Here is a 15,189-nt window from a genome sequence, read left to right on the forward strand (position 1 = left end):
TGGGGCAAAGCAGTAGTAAATACAATTCTCATGCAGTGCAAGCTGGCACACTTGAATATGTAGCAATATCAGTCCACACACATTTGAAAAAATGTAATTAAATTAAAAAGGACTAAAAGCAAGTGCAGAAAGGGTTTATTAGGTAGAATGCGGTAAAGAGATGTCCTGGGGGAGTGTCTTAGATCAAATCTACAGTGGGGCGGGCACTGCAAAAGCCACCAAATTTAAACTACAACCAAGAATAGGGAGGGGTGGGGGAACAGTTTTAACACAGATGTAAGGAATGTGCAAATTATAAAAAAATATATATACTGTTTTCTATAGATTTGCAGAGCAGTAAGACACAGATATCAAGCAGACAATTTAGCTCTATAATACAGAATAACACAGAAAATATACTCAGCTCTATAAACTTGAAGATAGTTCTGTAAGGCTGTCTCAAACTAAGGTTCCAGTTTGAATACAGGTTGTTAATTAAAAGGAGACACAGCACTAGCTAAATTATATCAGCTGAAAGACAAGGCAGGAAATGAGGGGCGGGAACAGTTTCAACACAGATGTAAGGAATGTGCAAATTATAAAAATATATATACTGTTTTCTATAGATTTGCAGAGCAGTAAGACACAGATATCAAGCAGACAATTTAGCTCTAATACAGAATAACACAGAAAATATACTCAGCTCTATAAACTTGAAGATAGTTCTGTAAGGCTGTCTCTCAAACTAAGGTTCCAATTTGAATACAGGTTGTTAATTAAAAGGAGACACAGCACTAGCTAAATTATATCAGCTGAAAGACAAGGCAGGAAATGAGGGACAGTTTCAACACAGATGTAAGGAATGTGCAAATTATAAAAAATATATATACTGTTTTCTATAGATTTGCAGAGCAGTAAGACACAGATATCAAGCAGACAATTTAGCTCTATAATACAGAATAACACAGAAAATATACTCAGCTCTATAAACTTGAAGATAGTTCTGTAAGGCTGTCTCTCAAACTAAGGTTCCAGTTTGAATACAGGTTGTTAATTAAAAGGAGACACAGCACTAGCTAAATTATATCGGCTGAAAGACAAGGCAGGAAATGAGGGGCGGGAACAGTTTCAACACAGATGTAAGGAATGTGCAAATTATAAAAAAAATATATACTGTTTTCTATAGATTTGCAGAGCAGTAAGACAGAGATATCAAGCAGACAATTTAGCTCTAATACAGAATAACACAGAAAATATACTCAGCTGTATAAACTTGAAGATAGTTCTGTAAGGCTGTCTCTCAAACTAAGGTTCCAGTTTGAATACAGGTTGTTAATTAAAAGGAGACACAGCACTAGCTAAATTATATCAGCTGAAAGACAAGGCAGGAAATGAGGGGAACAGTTTCAACACAGATGTAAGGAATGTGCAAATTATAAAAAATATATATACTGTTTTCTATAGATTTGCAGAGCAGTAAGACACAGATATCAAGCAGACAATTTAGCTCTATAATACAGAATAACACAGAAAATATACTCAGCTCTATAAACTTGAAGATAGTTCTGTAAGGCTGTCTCTCAAACTAAGGTTCCAGTTTGAATACAGGTTGTTAATTAAAAGGAGACATAGCACTAGCTAAATTATATCAGCTGAAAGACAAGGCAGGAAATGAGGGGGGTGGAGGAACAGTTTCAACACAGATGTAAGGAATGTGCAAATTATAAAAATATATATACTGTTTTCTATAGATTTGCAGAGCAGTAAGACACAGATATCAAGCAGACAATTTAGCTCTATAATCTTTCATGTAGACAGGGTGTCCCTCAGAGCCAGTCCCTCCTTCATGCCCAAGGTGGTATCCAGTTTGGCTCTTAATCAGTCCATTCATTTGCCTACCTTCTTTCCTAACCCACAGAACAAAGGGGAATGGATACTGCACTCCTTAGATGTGCACAGACAACTTAGATTCTACTTGGACAGGACTAAACCTCAAAGGAAATCTGAACAACTGCTGGTGGCCTTTGCTGCAGGGACAGAGGAGAACACTATTTCAAAGCAAACCATTTCAAAATGGATAGGCCACTGCATTCATTTCTGCTATATGCTCCATGGAAAACCTATCCCACAGGGCATCAGACCCCATTCAACCAGGGCTGCATCTACCTCTACAGCCTTTCTCAGGGGCGTCCCTATCAGGGACATCCTAGAAGCTGCTACCTGGAGTTCTGTACATACTTTCACCAAGCATTATCATTCGCCAATTTTCTCTAAATCCAGAGCTGGCTTTGCCACTGCAGTCTTGCAGGGCCTTATAGCTGGTCCTAGTTCCTTTTAAATTTCTCCTCCCAACCTTAGCTTTGGGAATCTACCCAAATGTAATGACTGCAACAGTGAAACATGAAGAACATCATACAGCTGTGTACACTTACCATAAATGTAGATGTTCGAGTGCATTCACTGTTGCAGTCCTGGTTACCCTTCCTCCAGCCCCCTTTCTTCTTTTGGCTGTGCCTCTACTCTCCCTTACTATGCTCAAAAAGCTTTTTGGTGTATTTGCTTTTTTGTTGGAGGTATATCCTTGTAATTATAGCTTTAATTGCTTCCCATTAGGGGGGCACCTGACATCTGGGTCAAGAAAAACTGATGTAATGACGTTTGCTGCATGTTTTATACCCCTGATGACCTGACGTCATGGAAGAAGGGACAGCATCTGACGCAGGATCCAAGACTTTGTTAATCAAGCCGACTGAGGGCTACTTCAAGCAGATAACCCAAATGTAATGACTGCAACAGTGAACACACTCGAACATCTACATTTATCGTAAGTTTACACAGCTGTACTTTTTGTATAGTTGCTGCATCAGAAGGTTCGACGTAGATTTGCCCCTCACCATTAGAGTTGAAATCCTGTATTCAACCGAGACAGGTTGAGATGACTGATGCTGATTCAAACCTATCTTCAACTGGCAAAATTGCCTAAATTAAATGCAGGTAAGTCTGGAGAGCTTGCATCACCTATTGGGTTTTTAAAAAATTCAAGAACTAATAAAGGGAATGACACAAGATGAGACCCCTGTAACCAATTTCTTATAGAGCTTTTGATACAGGTTGTGGGAAAAATTATATTGGTCTTGGTTAGTGTGTTTGGCAAAGTTTTAAATAACAAAAATGTGACCTAAGTAGACAGGAAGACAGGATATTGTAGTGGTTGTAGCAGGGGATTCAGATACGCCATCTTTATACAGACCCATATCTTTGCTTAATATAGATTCATCTCTGTTATAGTAGTAAAACATGTGAAATGGTTGCCTGAGTTGCTAGATGTTGAGCAGTGTGGGTTTGTGTGTGAGAAGACACAGGACCACAGGACGTCTGGTAATATATTGCAAGCAGCTGTGGTCATGAAGAAAACCCAAGATGTAAAGAATGAATTAGTAACAGTGATTCTTGATAGTGAGGTAGTTTGACAAGGTTGAATGGTTTCATCTCTTGAAAGGCACTGGATACTTTTGGTCTTCTGGAAGAGTTTGTTAAATTGGTAATGCCAGTATATGATGGCTCTTCTCAAGGGGATCAAGCCAGATATGGGTCTGTGTTCTTCATACTGCTCACTGCTGCAGTAGCCAAAGCTATATGGGTTATATCCTGCAAGGGTATAACAGCCAGCCACCTTCCAAAGCTTCAGATCACCTTCCACATGATCAAGCCATTAGCCAGCTGAAGCTGACTAGAAGATAGGTTCGGGTGCCAAGCTATTCAGAACATTCCTGCCACTGAAGAGTATGCTCCTTTGAGGCTATTACGGATCTTCAGTCTTCTGTGCTGTTCCTTTGCTGGACAGATAAGCTCCCTTTGGGGGAAAAAACTTAATTTTAAAAAATATTGTTTGTTAATTCTATCCTGTTCAGGAAAGCTGTTATAAAGCTAGGAGTTTGTATTTTTTACGATTCATCTGAAAGAGAGTACTGTACTTTTAAATGGGTGTACTCCCCCTGCCCCGGTCTGATTTTAAAGTTGTTGAAAGTATTTGAAAAACATTTTTATTGTGGAGAAATTGTGTTTATTTTATATTTTGGGCTGGCAAAGTGTTTTAAAGTGCTTTTTACTGTGTTTCTTTGAAAAAATTGACTTTTTCGCTGCGTCTTTTCCATGGGACATGGGCACCATTTTCAACTTGACTATGAAAACACCCTGTTGGTCTCACAGTTGGTCCTTCGTACATTCACAAAATAAAGTTAAGCAAACAACCTTAGCCACCACAACAGGCTACTAGCAATTTGCCTCTGTCACAGGTGGGTGACTGATTGTAATCATTTGCTGTACTTCAGACCATTCATCTTTTACCCCATATCCCTCTGGTGTAGTAACTGCAGCCATTATGGACTGGGGGTTGGCCAAATCCTCTGCAGCTGTTGGAGTTCTCTCAGTGGGCAAGGGAGATCCACTCTTGTTAGTCTTGGGCGAGGGAACAGGAGTGGCTTCTCTGTATTTTTTTTTTTTTTTTTTCAGAATGTTGTACTCATCCCTAGGGAAGCTGCTGCTGCCATTAATAACATTGTTGGCCTCATTCTTCCTGTCAAAAAGAGAGAGAAAACTAAACGTGTATCTATTCCTCAAATTTCCTTGGACAGGAGTAATTTCCTGGGTCTGACCAGTGGTTTAATTCAGGCTAGTGGTCCTTATAAAATAGTTTCTAGTAAAAGAAAGAGTGATGCTTCTTTTTTTTGAAGAGATTCAAGATTCTGAATCTGGACAGGAAGTTGAAGGGACTGATACAGGTTTTCTCCCCTTAATTTATGATCGACTCTTTCTGAGACTATTTCCAGAGTGTCTTAGTGTTTTGAATAGAAAGACACTGAGGTTTCTCATTTTTTTTAATTTATTTTACATTTGTTGATTGGGATAGTCCGACTGGATATATATCCATTTTCAGCGGAGGCCCAGGGAGAAAATCTCCAGACAACACAGAGCATAACAGATATGAGTCAAACATATTTACAAAGTCCTCTAGTAGGTACTCACAGTAATAGACGGTGTGTCATAGTATACAAAAACAATAGGTTGCAGCAAGCTATTATGAGCAAGAGATGCGTACAATATTAATTTAAATAAGGCATTGAATAAGTAGTGATTACTCAGGGTTGGTACAGGGACAAAGCCAGTGCTCTTTAAAATACTGTTTGAGGCCTTTTTTTAAAGAGACTTAAAGAAGGTTCAAGGGTAAGGTTAGATGGAAGTGAATTCCAAGTTTTACCAATGATGATGGCAAACGGGGAGTTGCCAGCGGAGTTAATGGCTTTGTGTGTTTGGATCAACAGTTTACTGGATGATCATAGTTGCCTTGAATTACTGTATGACTTTGATATTTGTGAGTGCCGGAATATTTTCAGGGTGATACAGAATTTTGTGTGCTACTACAAGCTGATTGAACAGAAGTAGGCTAGGCAGTTCTAGCTACCTGAGAAGGCTGAGGTTTTGACAGTGATATGTCCTATATGTTGAGCCTATGGCAAATTTGGCAATATGGTTGTAACAGTGAGAGAGCTTACTAAGTTCAGTTTTGCTCAACTTGGAGAGTATGGGAGAGGCATATAGAAGGGTAGAGAGTAGATGTGAGTGGGCGATTGCAATCCTAGCTAATGGTGTTAGAAAACGTTTGCTTCTATATAACGAGCCAAGCTTCTTCTTAATGTTTTTTATAGTTTTATTAATATGCAGATCAAATTTGAGATTATTGTCCACTATTACTCCTAAAAGCTTAGTATGGTCATCTGAGCTGTTTACAGAAGGAATTTCCAGAAGCTTCACCTATTCCTCCATTTCTGTCAGCTTTGGAATTTTTCTTATAGTCAGCCAGCTGCCTCTAAAAAGGCAGATATGATGTATAAAGTTATTTAGTCTTCTAAATTTGTATACACTCTTCCCCAAACTCTACCCCTGCATCTATAGTTTTAGCTCATCCTTCTGCTAGAACATTTGGTTATTTCCATTTCTTTTCTTTCTGATAAGGTTGTGAAGATTATTGAGAACTATGCGAAAAAAGTGTATGCTTCTGCAACTTTTGATTTTCAGAATTTTGAATGATCAGGCCTGTACTTTAAGGCTTTTTCTGACTAATTGTGAAAGTTATGAGGAATTTTTCATCTGCACTTTCTTCTTAGGAAAAATCTGCTTTTAAATAATTTAGTACCTTCTGTTGTACAAGTCATACTAGTTGACCATAGTGACATACAAGTTGATACTACTACAAAGGCTTTGGCCACTGGTGCTGTGTCGAGGACGTTTGCCTGGCTGCATTCTCAGAACCTCCCAGATGATGAGACATTTTAAATTCTCCTTTGGATAGATATTTAGTTTTTGGTCCTTCTACTGCAGAGATCATCAAAAAGTGTGATGAGAAGGGAAGTTGATACCAGGAATCTCCAAGATTTTTAGCCCTCCGATTTTCTAAGGGATTCTCTAACCCCACATCCTTTTTGGCAGAAAACAAAATGAACAGGCTTAACAAAATGCAGCTAAACAGACGTTTAAGAAGAAATGGCAAGGGCGTTCCAAAAAGAATTCAGGAATCCTCCAAAACCAAAGACAGTCCAACAAGTCAGAGTGACTGTTTAAGGGATATTCTACCCCCCCCCCCCCATCCTGATAGTCTCTCTTCCCTTACAGAAAGTCTGAATCTCCACTTTTCTCCATGGCAACAGATAGTTTTATTCAGATGGGTTCTGAATATCATTCATCAAAGTTACATATGACATTGGGATGAAATTCCTCCTTTCCAGGGGATAATCCCTCTTACACCAGACCATACTCTTTTATTTCCACCTGTCTTTCATCACATGCTGTCCCAGGCAGTGATAGAACCAGTCCCTCCTTCCCAGGTGGGAGAAGGTTTTTATTCAAGGATGGTTTTAGTGTCAAGAAAAGAAAATGCTGGGAGACCAGTTCTGGATCTTTCTTTCCTAAACTTTTTTTGTGATAGTACCCAAGTTCAAAATGCTGTCACAAACAATATTTTGATAGTGCCCAAGTTCAAAATGTTGTCACTTCACTACCTGTTCTTCCTCATTCAAGTTTCCTAGTAACTCTAGATTTAAAAGATACTTATCACATCCCTGTTCTTCCAGACTTAAAATGCTTTTTAAGGTTCTGTATGTCTGGATCAGATTATCAGTTCTCTGCCTTACTCTTTGCACTATCCACTGCACCAAGAGTGTTCCCAAAGAGTCTAGCTCCAGTTTGTTCTAGAAAATGCGTGCTCCATTTGAACAGCTATCCTGACTAACTTGAGGTTCTTAAGATGAAAACATTTTTTTTTTTTTGCAGCGGTGAGAAGAATGAATAAGAGTATATGAGCTGCAAGCTTTTATGGTGAGCCAACCTTGTCTCCTTTTTGAAAGGCATGGTTTCTTACAAAACTAATCCTTCCTTATATCTAAAGTGGTATCCAAGTTTAATTTAAACCAATCTATCCATCTCCCTATCTTCATTCCTGAACCTAAAATTGAAGGAGAGGATATTTCATGCCTTTGATGTCTACAGTACTATCTTGACAGAATTAAATATTTCAGATCTTCAGATCAATTATTCATTTCTTGTGAAGGTAAAAAGAAGGGACAACTGTGTCTAGACTATATGATTGTCTAAGGCTATTGTCTTTTGTTATAATCACCAGGAAAAAAAAATTCTTCCAGGCAGGGTCAAGTCCCACTCTACCAGGGCATTGGCTTCATTTATGGCTTTGTAGAAAGGGTTGGATTCTAGAAGTATTCTAGAAACAGCAACTTGGTAATTTGTGCATACTTTTACAAAGCACTGTAAGATTGATACCTTCTCTAGATCTAGATTAGGCTTTGAAAGGACCATTCTCTAGACTCCTTAACTCTTCTGCTTTCCAAAATTTGTAAGCTATGGTAATCTATCCATATAGCTTAGGCTTTGCAGCAGTGATCAATATGAAGAACATGGTACTGTTGTAAGTACTCTTACCATAACAATGGATGTTTGAATGATCACTGCTGCAGTAGTTGCTCACTTTCCCCATCCCTCTTATTTGTTGATGTGTTGTTTTTGCTAGGGTAAAAACTTGTTTTTTTTGTTCCTATTTGTTGGCATGAAAGCTCCAAAGGGGTTTGCATTCAAACCTGTCTTTTTAGTCAGCTCAGCTCAAGCTGACTAATGGTTTGAGTGCATGGAAGGTGCACTGAAGCTTTGGATGTTGGGCAGCTGTCATATTTTTGCAGGATATAACGCATATAGCTTAAGCTAGTTGCAGCAGTGATCATTCCAACATATGCTGTTATGGTAAACTTAAACAACTTTACTTTCTTTGCCCCCTCAAATTCACTAGAGGGACAAGACAAGGATGCCAGTTGTCCCCAGTTTTATTTGCTTTGTATTATGAACATCTGCAGCTATAGTGAGGACGTCTGCTGATGGTGGTAGTGGGGTTATATGAGTGATGGATAGGTGATCAAGATTTTGTTGCTTTATAGATGACTTCCTGATTTGTCTAACCAGGACAGAAGAAAATGTGGATAAACTGTCAAAAATTAGACAGGTTTGGACATTTCTTTGGACACAGTCAACCATCATAAAACCCAGTGATGTTCATCGTGCTGTACTGCTACAGTCATCACACTTGGGTTATCCTGTCGTCAGGCGGTCCCGCAGTTGGCCGAATCCCAAAGTCTTGGTCCGGCGTCGGTTGTCGTCGCCTCTTCCCTGACATCAGTGCGACAGGGGTATAAAAGAGACAGCCGACGCCATTTTCTTCAGTCTTTCTTGCCGCGTGGTGCCCGAAGCAGAAGCAGGTCGCAAGTGCCGGTCGGCCAGCTCCTGAAATTTTCGAATAGAGTTTCAGCCTGAAGTCTTCTCTAAAGCTAAGTACCCCGTTGGGGAAACTTTTCTTGCCTCAGACCGATGTCAGACAAAGTTAATAATTGTATTTCTTGTGGGAAGCAAATACCTCATAAGGATTTTCATTCTTATTGTATTCCTTGCCTAGGCCCAGACCATGACGTCTCTGGTTGTCTGTTCTGTGCTAGGTTCAACAAATGTACAATAAAGCGTCGGGCAGAATTCGCCCAGCATTATTTTGGCAGAAAATTTAACTATAGCATGCCGTCGGAGCAACCGACATCAGCAATGATTAAAAAACGCAGAGATAAGGACCGGCAGCCAAGGCCAAGACCAGATACCGAGGCCTCAGCAAGGCCTGACGCCGGTTCTCCAGTTTTCCGGTTTTCAGCGAGGTGCCTTCGCAGCCCCTGACTACCGCTGATTCAGAATTTCTGACGGCATCCCAAACCAAAACCATTGGGCCTCAGGATCCGGTTCCACCTCACTCCTCGGACACCAGCCTCGACGGGGATCCGGAAACATTGAATAGACCTTCGGTCTCAGAGAGTGTTTTCAAACCGACAACTGCCCCTGCCAAGCCTTATGCTAAGCTCAAAGCCCCCTTGAAAGTTAGAAAACCGGGGCCACCCCCCCCCCCCCACACACAGGCCCCTATGCCTAAAAAACAGATGCTTAAGATGGCTGAGGATTTAATTACCCTTATCAGGGGATCCCAACCCCCACCTGATAAAAGGCCTAGACTGGAGGAAGATTATCCTTCCTCTGACCAAGCATCCATTTCCTCAGGCAACTCTGACGACCAGGATTACTCCTTCCCTCCTTATGAAGACTCAGATGCTGAAGAGTCCATTCCCTCTGTCTCCCCCCCTGAAGACTACTCTTTTGGGGAAACGTTGCACACCATGAGGGAACACTTTCACTGGGAAGGCCAAGATTACTCTGACTCCAAGAAAAGACTCCGTGAGTTTCTTCTTCTTCCACGGCATAGACCCTGGCAATTCCTCCAGTTTTAGACATTTTGGATGATGTTTTCTCTGAATCCAGTTTAAACCCAGATTCCTTACCTCCAGCTCCAGCTAAACCAGACAGATACTACCGAGTTCCTGATACTTATAAGTTTCTATACAAAAGCCCTAATGCAGACCCCGAGACCATTTCCCAGGGTCCCAAAGGGGTTAAGGCCTCTACTGCTAAGAATCCACTCCCTTCTGAAAGAGATTCCAGAGCATTAGAAAGATTGGGAAAGAAAGTGTATACTTCTGCCACTTTGGCCATGAGGGCATTAAACTGCCAATTCCACATGCTAAAATACCAACAGTATTTGATTACACAGTTAAAGCAGAAGCTGATCCCTCAGACAGATCAACTAGATTTGAAAGAGATACAGGATTTGCTGTATGCAGCAGAACAAGTGGGAAAACGTACCTTACAGTGTGGTTTTGTTTCATTGGAAGCCTCATGTAGAGCAGCTGTCACAGGGTCTGTCATACGTAGGCATGCTTGTCTTAAAGAACAAGCCTTACCAGAACATGTCAAAGCAAAGTTATTGGATGCCCCATTGCAGAAAGATGTGTTATTTGGTGTCAAAGCAGAGGAAGTTTTGAAGAAAATGGAAGAAAAGGCAAAATCTATGCAAACAGTTAAAGATTTTTTACAGGTACAACCTCCTCGTTTCAGCAGAAACTGGCCATCAAAAAACTGGTCCTTTCCTGCATCAGACAGACCCCAAAGAGGTACATACAGGTGCCCAAGGGGCAGAGGCCAGCCACAAGGTTTTTCAGGCCTAGACAATGGCATACAGCAACTCAAAGAGGTGGAGACGAAAGATCTCAACCTTTCAGGAAACAAACACAATGACTTCCCTCTTCACCTGCCAAGCAAAATTGCCCTGGCAGCACCTTTGGGAGGGAAACTGGCTCTATTTCCACAACATTGGCGCATCATAACAAAAGACAAATGGATTCTGGACATTATTATCCGAGGCTACAGATTTCATTTCCACACTTTACCTCGGATGAGAGGCATGCCAAATCTGCCTCCAAACCAATAAACCCAGTGTTATGGTGATCATTCTTTTAGATGGTGCAGGATTTAAGAGTTTTACAGGTACTTTTGTGATGCATCTTGCATTAACTGTATGGGTGTGTGTGGCTAAGGGATTTCTAACCTAGTTCTGCTATGAAAACATTTGAAGAATTAATGAGAATGATAGAGGGAGTTTACAAGTTGGAATAATTACGTTAGATCTAAGGATCCAAACTTTACATGTCTTTGGTTTGCTAATGTATGTATTTCTGGCTTTCCCAACCAAACTCCACTGTTATTTTCTTTAATTTGCTTAAAGAAGATTTTTGATTGTATTAGGAGCTAGGGTAGCATGGGAGAAATTACTTGTAGGAAAAGCAAGGGGGGAGAGCCGGGCCCCAGACCCATATTTATATTCTGAAGCTGTTCATCTTAAAATTTTATATCATTGTCCAACTGAGGTCTGTGATGTGTGGTAGAAGTAGCTAACCTTCTTATTGACAAATGAGTTGGAGGAAGTAAAAAGGTACTTTTCTGGGTACATGCATACGAAAGACCAGAAACATAGCCTACTTCATGTGATATACTATCAGTATGTTGCTCATTGGAAGGAAATGAGTTAAAAAGTGGGACAGTCTGCTGTTGTCAATTTGTTATAGTCCTAAAAGAGTAGTGAGGGAAATGGTTAAGGATTTGGAAGGGTGGAAAAAAACAAGGTGATATTTTGGGATCATTTAAAGACTAGTAAGGAAGTGGCATCTTGGAAACAAGTTTGTGGGGGGTACGTTGAATAGCTGGGCAGTTGGGATTGATAAATACATTGGAGTTTTATCTTTAATGACAGAAGTAAGGGAGGCCTGTCTTCATATGAAATAATGGTTAATAAGGCTTATAAAACATTGTAAGGGTAGTAGGGCAAATGAGATGGGTATGGTCAAGGGAAGTAGGTAAAAAAATGAATAGGAAAAATATGGGGATATACTTCTGAGATGTGCTAAAAATCGAGGAGATTTAAGATGCTTACATGAAAATCCCGGCATACAATTTTTATGCCTCAACAAGAATCCATTGTGTGTTTCTAAGGTTGGATGGGTAATGTTGGAGTTGTGATGCTAGGGAACAGAGTACCTGCTTGCAGGTTGTTTAGATTTGGCAATGGTTAGATCTTTAAATAATGAAAATACAGGGATTGCTAAATGAGATGCTTAATAATAAAATGGTGTTGTCAAAGTTTAGCGCTGGTGGGCTGTATTGGGAAGTGCAGTTATTTTATTTACTGTCAGTAGTGCAGCAAAAAAAATGATCACTAGAGACTACAAGAGGAAGGCAGTACCAGAAGTAAATGAAGTGATGATTATTTTAGAGGAAATAGTGTACATGGAAGTGAGAGAAGCAGCATGACATTAGCATAAATTTTTCCAAATGGCTACCATGGTATCATTTGTTTAGATAAAGTTTGAGGAAAAAAGTACAAAAGTTAAAATCTGGAATGAAGTTTACACATGCTAAATATAGTTGGGTAGGTTGATGAAATGAATGAAGGGACTCAAAAAAGGTTGACACGTTCCCCTTCTTTATTGCTGGAGTATGGTGAACTGGATATCCCTTTCTGCTTGTTTTGATAATTGCTATTAAGTATTATCAGTGTCAAGATAATTTCTGTGAAACCAGTTGCATGGTGTTTTTCTTTTTCTTTTTTTTGTAGATATGCTTTTGTATACCATTTATTAATTTAATGAGGCTCAATATGTTGTAGCATTGTTACAGTGGTATATTGTGTTTGCATTTGCGTATAAAGGTTAATATTAAAAAAAAAAAAAAGGTGGGGTGATTGGTTGGGGCAGTCTTATACAGGTATTAAACTTGCCTTCACGTTTGGAAGGCATATGTCAGGCTGTTGGAAAGACTTCATCCAGTAACTGTACCTTTGATTAGGGATCATCAGAGCAGATTCCATCTTCACCATCGAACACTGGATCAACTGTATGCTCTTTCACATGTATTGAAAAGATCACAGGAGTTTGCAAGCCCTGTTTACATGCATGTTGTTTACTGAGGACCATTGTACTTACAATATCTTTTGGGAAATGCTGCAATGAGGGTCATTGGTGTGTACCTGTCAGTAACTACATTTGATGAATGAACATTTCTGAGCATATCCTTGGTGTTAAGTTAGACACATTCAAGCTAGATGTAGGACTCTGCCAAGGCTATGTCTTTATTCCACCCTTGTGTGCGAGTTTCACAAGCAAAGGTTTGGAGAGCATCCACTCTGGTGATGTGAGAGTTGCATCTTTGTTTACAGATTGTGGTACCTTTCATAAGTTCAAATGGCTAGGATCTTCGATGTACACTGGAGAAATTTGTAGCTTAGTTTAATGAGGTAGGAAATTAATTGAATTCCTATAACGTTATTGCACGGTCAAGCAAATTCAGAGAAACAAAGTTTATTGTGTACTTGTCAAAAGACTGTTATTTTGGTATGCAGCATTTCTAAAAACACTTAGTAGAACAGCAACAGACATTTCATGTTGAATGCGATATAAAGTGCCTTATGCCTAGTTTATTAAGCAGCACAAGTGATGCTGTATACATAGGCAGGAATAAAAAAAGAAGTTTTCAGTCCTAGCTTAAGCACTGATTTTGTATGTAGTTGTGTGCTGTCATGCTGCTACCTAGTAGTGAGCCAATACTTGTGTTTATTTTGTTAGTGTAGATCTTTTTGTACAGTTGTCTTGTAGATTTACCAAATGAAGGCTGCAAAAAATACAGTTCATATTGATATAACTTTTGAGATCAGCAGTTGCAGAGCATGTGCATCACTGATATGCCCAAAGTTATGATTTCAGGAGAGCCAGTAATATATACAGTCACCTTGCACTGGGAAACCATAAAAACACTGTGTATAAATAATCGGCATGCCCTCATTGCCCAGGTTTTGGTGAGGAATGTGAAGGCTTGCACTGTGGGATACTGTTTTGTATCTGAACACAATGATTCTGCATTTTTCTCTGCCCCCAGCTACAATGCCATGTAGGGTTAGCAGCTGTGTTAATACCTGTCAAAGTCTTCACCCAGCCTATCTATAAGTGTAACCCTTTCAACTTACAGTACTGGGGTGATTGGAGGAAAAATTTGGAGTATGTCAACCCACACTGCTTATTCAGTTTTATATCAACATCCATGGTCATTGTTGTGTATATATTTTTATATTTTGTTCTTTTCTGTTGAGTAAACTGAACACACAAAGGGGATGCTGACCACTCCTTTTCTACCGAATCTGTAGTTGAATAGCACAGCTACTTAAGTAATAGTCAGTGGTGGAAGTGTGGGTTATGCAGTATTTACCCATGAGTGGTGAGTTAGACCATGATGATGAAACCCATCTTGTAACAATGGTGAAATCTAGGAGGAAGTGTAACAGGCCTGTATCCGATTTGATCTTGAGAAGGAGTGGTCAAACAGACACTTAGGCAGAGACAGGAAAATGTGAAGTTACATTCTGTACTATTTTCTTAGTTTGTTACTTTGACAAATGTTGTTGCACTACATATAGAAGCTTGTGTTACAGCCTTAACATTTCTGTACGTCAGCTTGCAGACATTTGCAATACCAGGATCCATATTCCTAAGCATTTTGTCTGGGTTTCTGTACCCATTTCCACTTGCACTCTTCCTTGTGTGCCTGGTAAGTATAATATAAAAACATTACAGTAGACTCCTCCTTATCCGGCCTCCTCTTCAACCGGCCATCAGATTTGTGCCATAGCCCTAGCAAAAGACAACAGAGAAGAACAGCACTTCTGCTTCCTCTAGACTAAATAATGACAGTCATTTCAGTTTTAGACTTCATATTCTTTAGAAAAATGCATATTAACACAAATCCTGTTATTGTGTCTGATTTATAATCTATAAATGCTATTTTGTATTCTTTTTCTGATTAACCAGCCATTTGTTTATCCAGCCTAAGGCCCAAGGAAGATCGGATAAGAGGGAGTCTACTGTACTATTTATTTTTTATTTATTTATTTTCAGTTTGGTTACCGGCGAAGTCCACTGGGCCAAGAAGTGCCCATTTTCAGTGGAGGCCCAGGGAGAAAAGCTCCATGAACAGTATAATACAATATAGGTTACAAAAATGCAAATAAAGGTTGCAAAGTGAAATACCATACAATATAGGTTGCAAAAAACAAATAAAGGTTACAAAGTGAAATAAGAGTAGGGTACATACATTTGAGAGATGCAGAGTGTAAAGTACATTATGAGACAGTTTAACAACTTGACAACAGATTTTTTTTTGAAACAATATTTATATGCTCGGAGT

General features: G+C 39.5%; 1 protein-coding gene across 4 annotated transcripts in view; it reads left to right on the forward strand.

Annotated features, from left to right (window-relative positions):
- Positions 1-15,189, forward strand: part of TMEM41B (transmembrane protein 41B) — a 415,812-nt gene that overhangs the window by 283,613 nt on the left and 117,010 nt on the right. For 3 of the 4 annotated variants that reach the window (XM_044059302.1, XM_044059301.1, XM_044059303.1), the window contains one exon: positions 14,460-14,553. The exons of the other annotated variant lie outside the window; for it this stretch is intronic. In XM_044059302.1, the coding sequence (XP_043915237.1) occupies positions 14,460-14,553 (94 nt within the window). The remainder of the gene's footprint in view (positions 1-14,459; positions 14,554-15,189) is intronic. 4 annotated transcript variants of the gene reach the window in all.

Source organism: Protopterus annectens, chromosome 17.part0 (genome assembly GCF_019279795.1).
Source record: "Protopterus annectens isolate FY-2018-M chromosome 17.part0, PAN1.0, whole genome shotgun sequence".
NCBI lineage: Eukaryota > Metazoa > Chordata > Ceratodontiformes > Protopteridae > Protopterus > Protopterus annectens.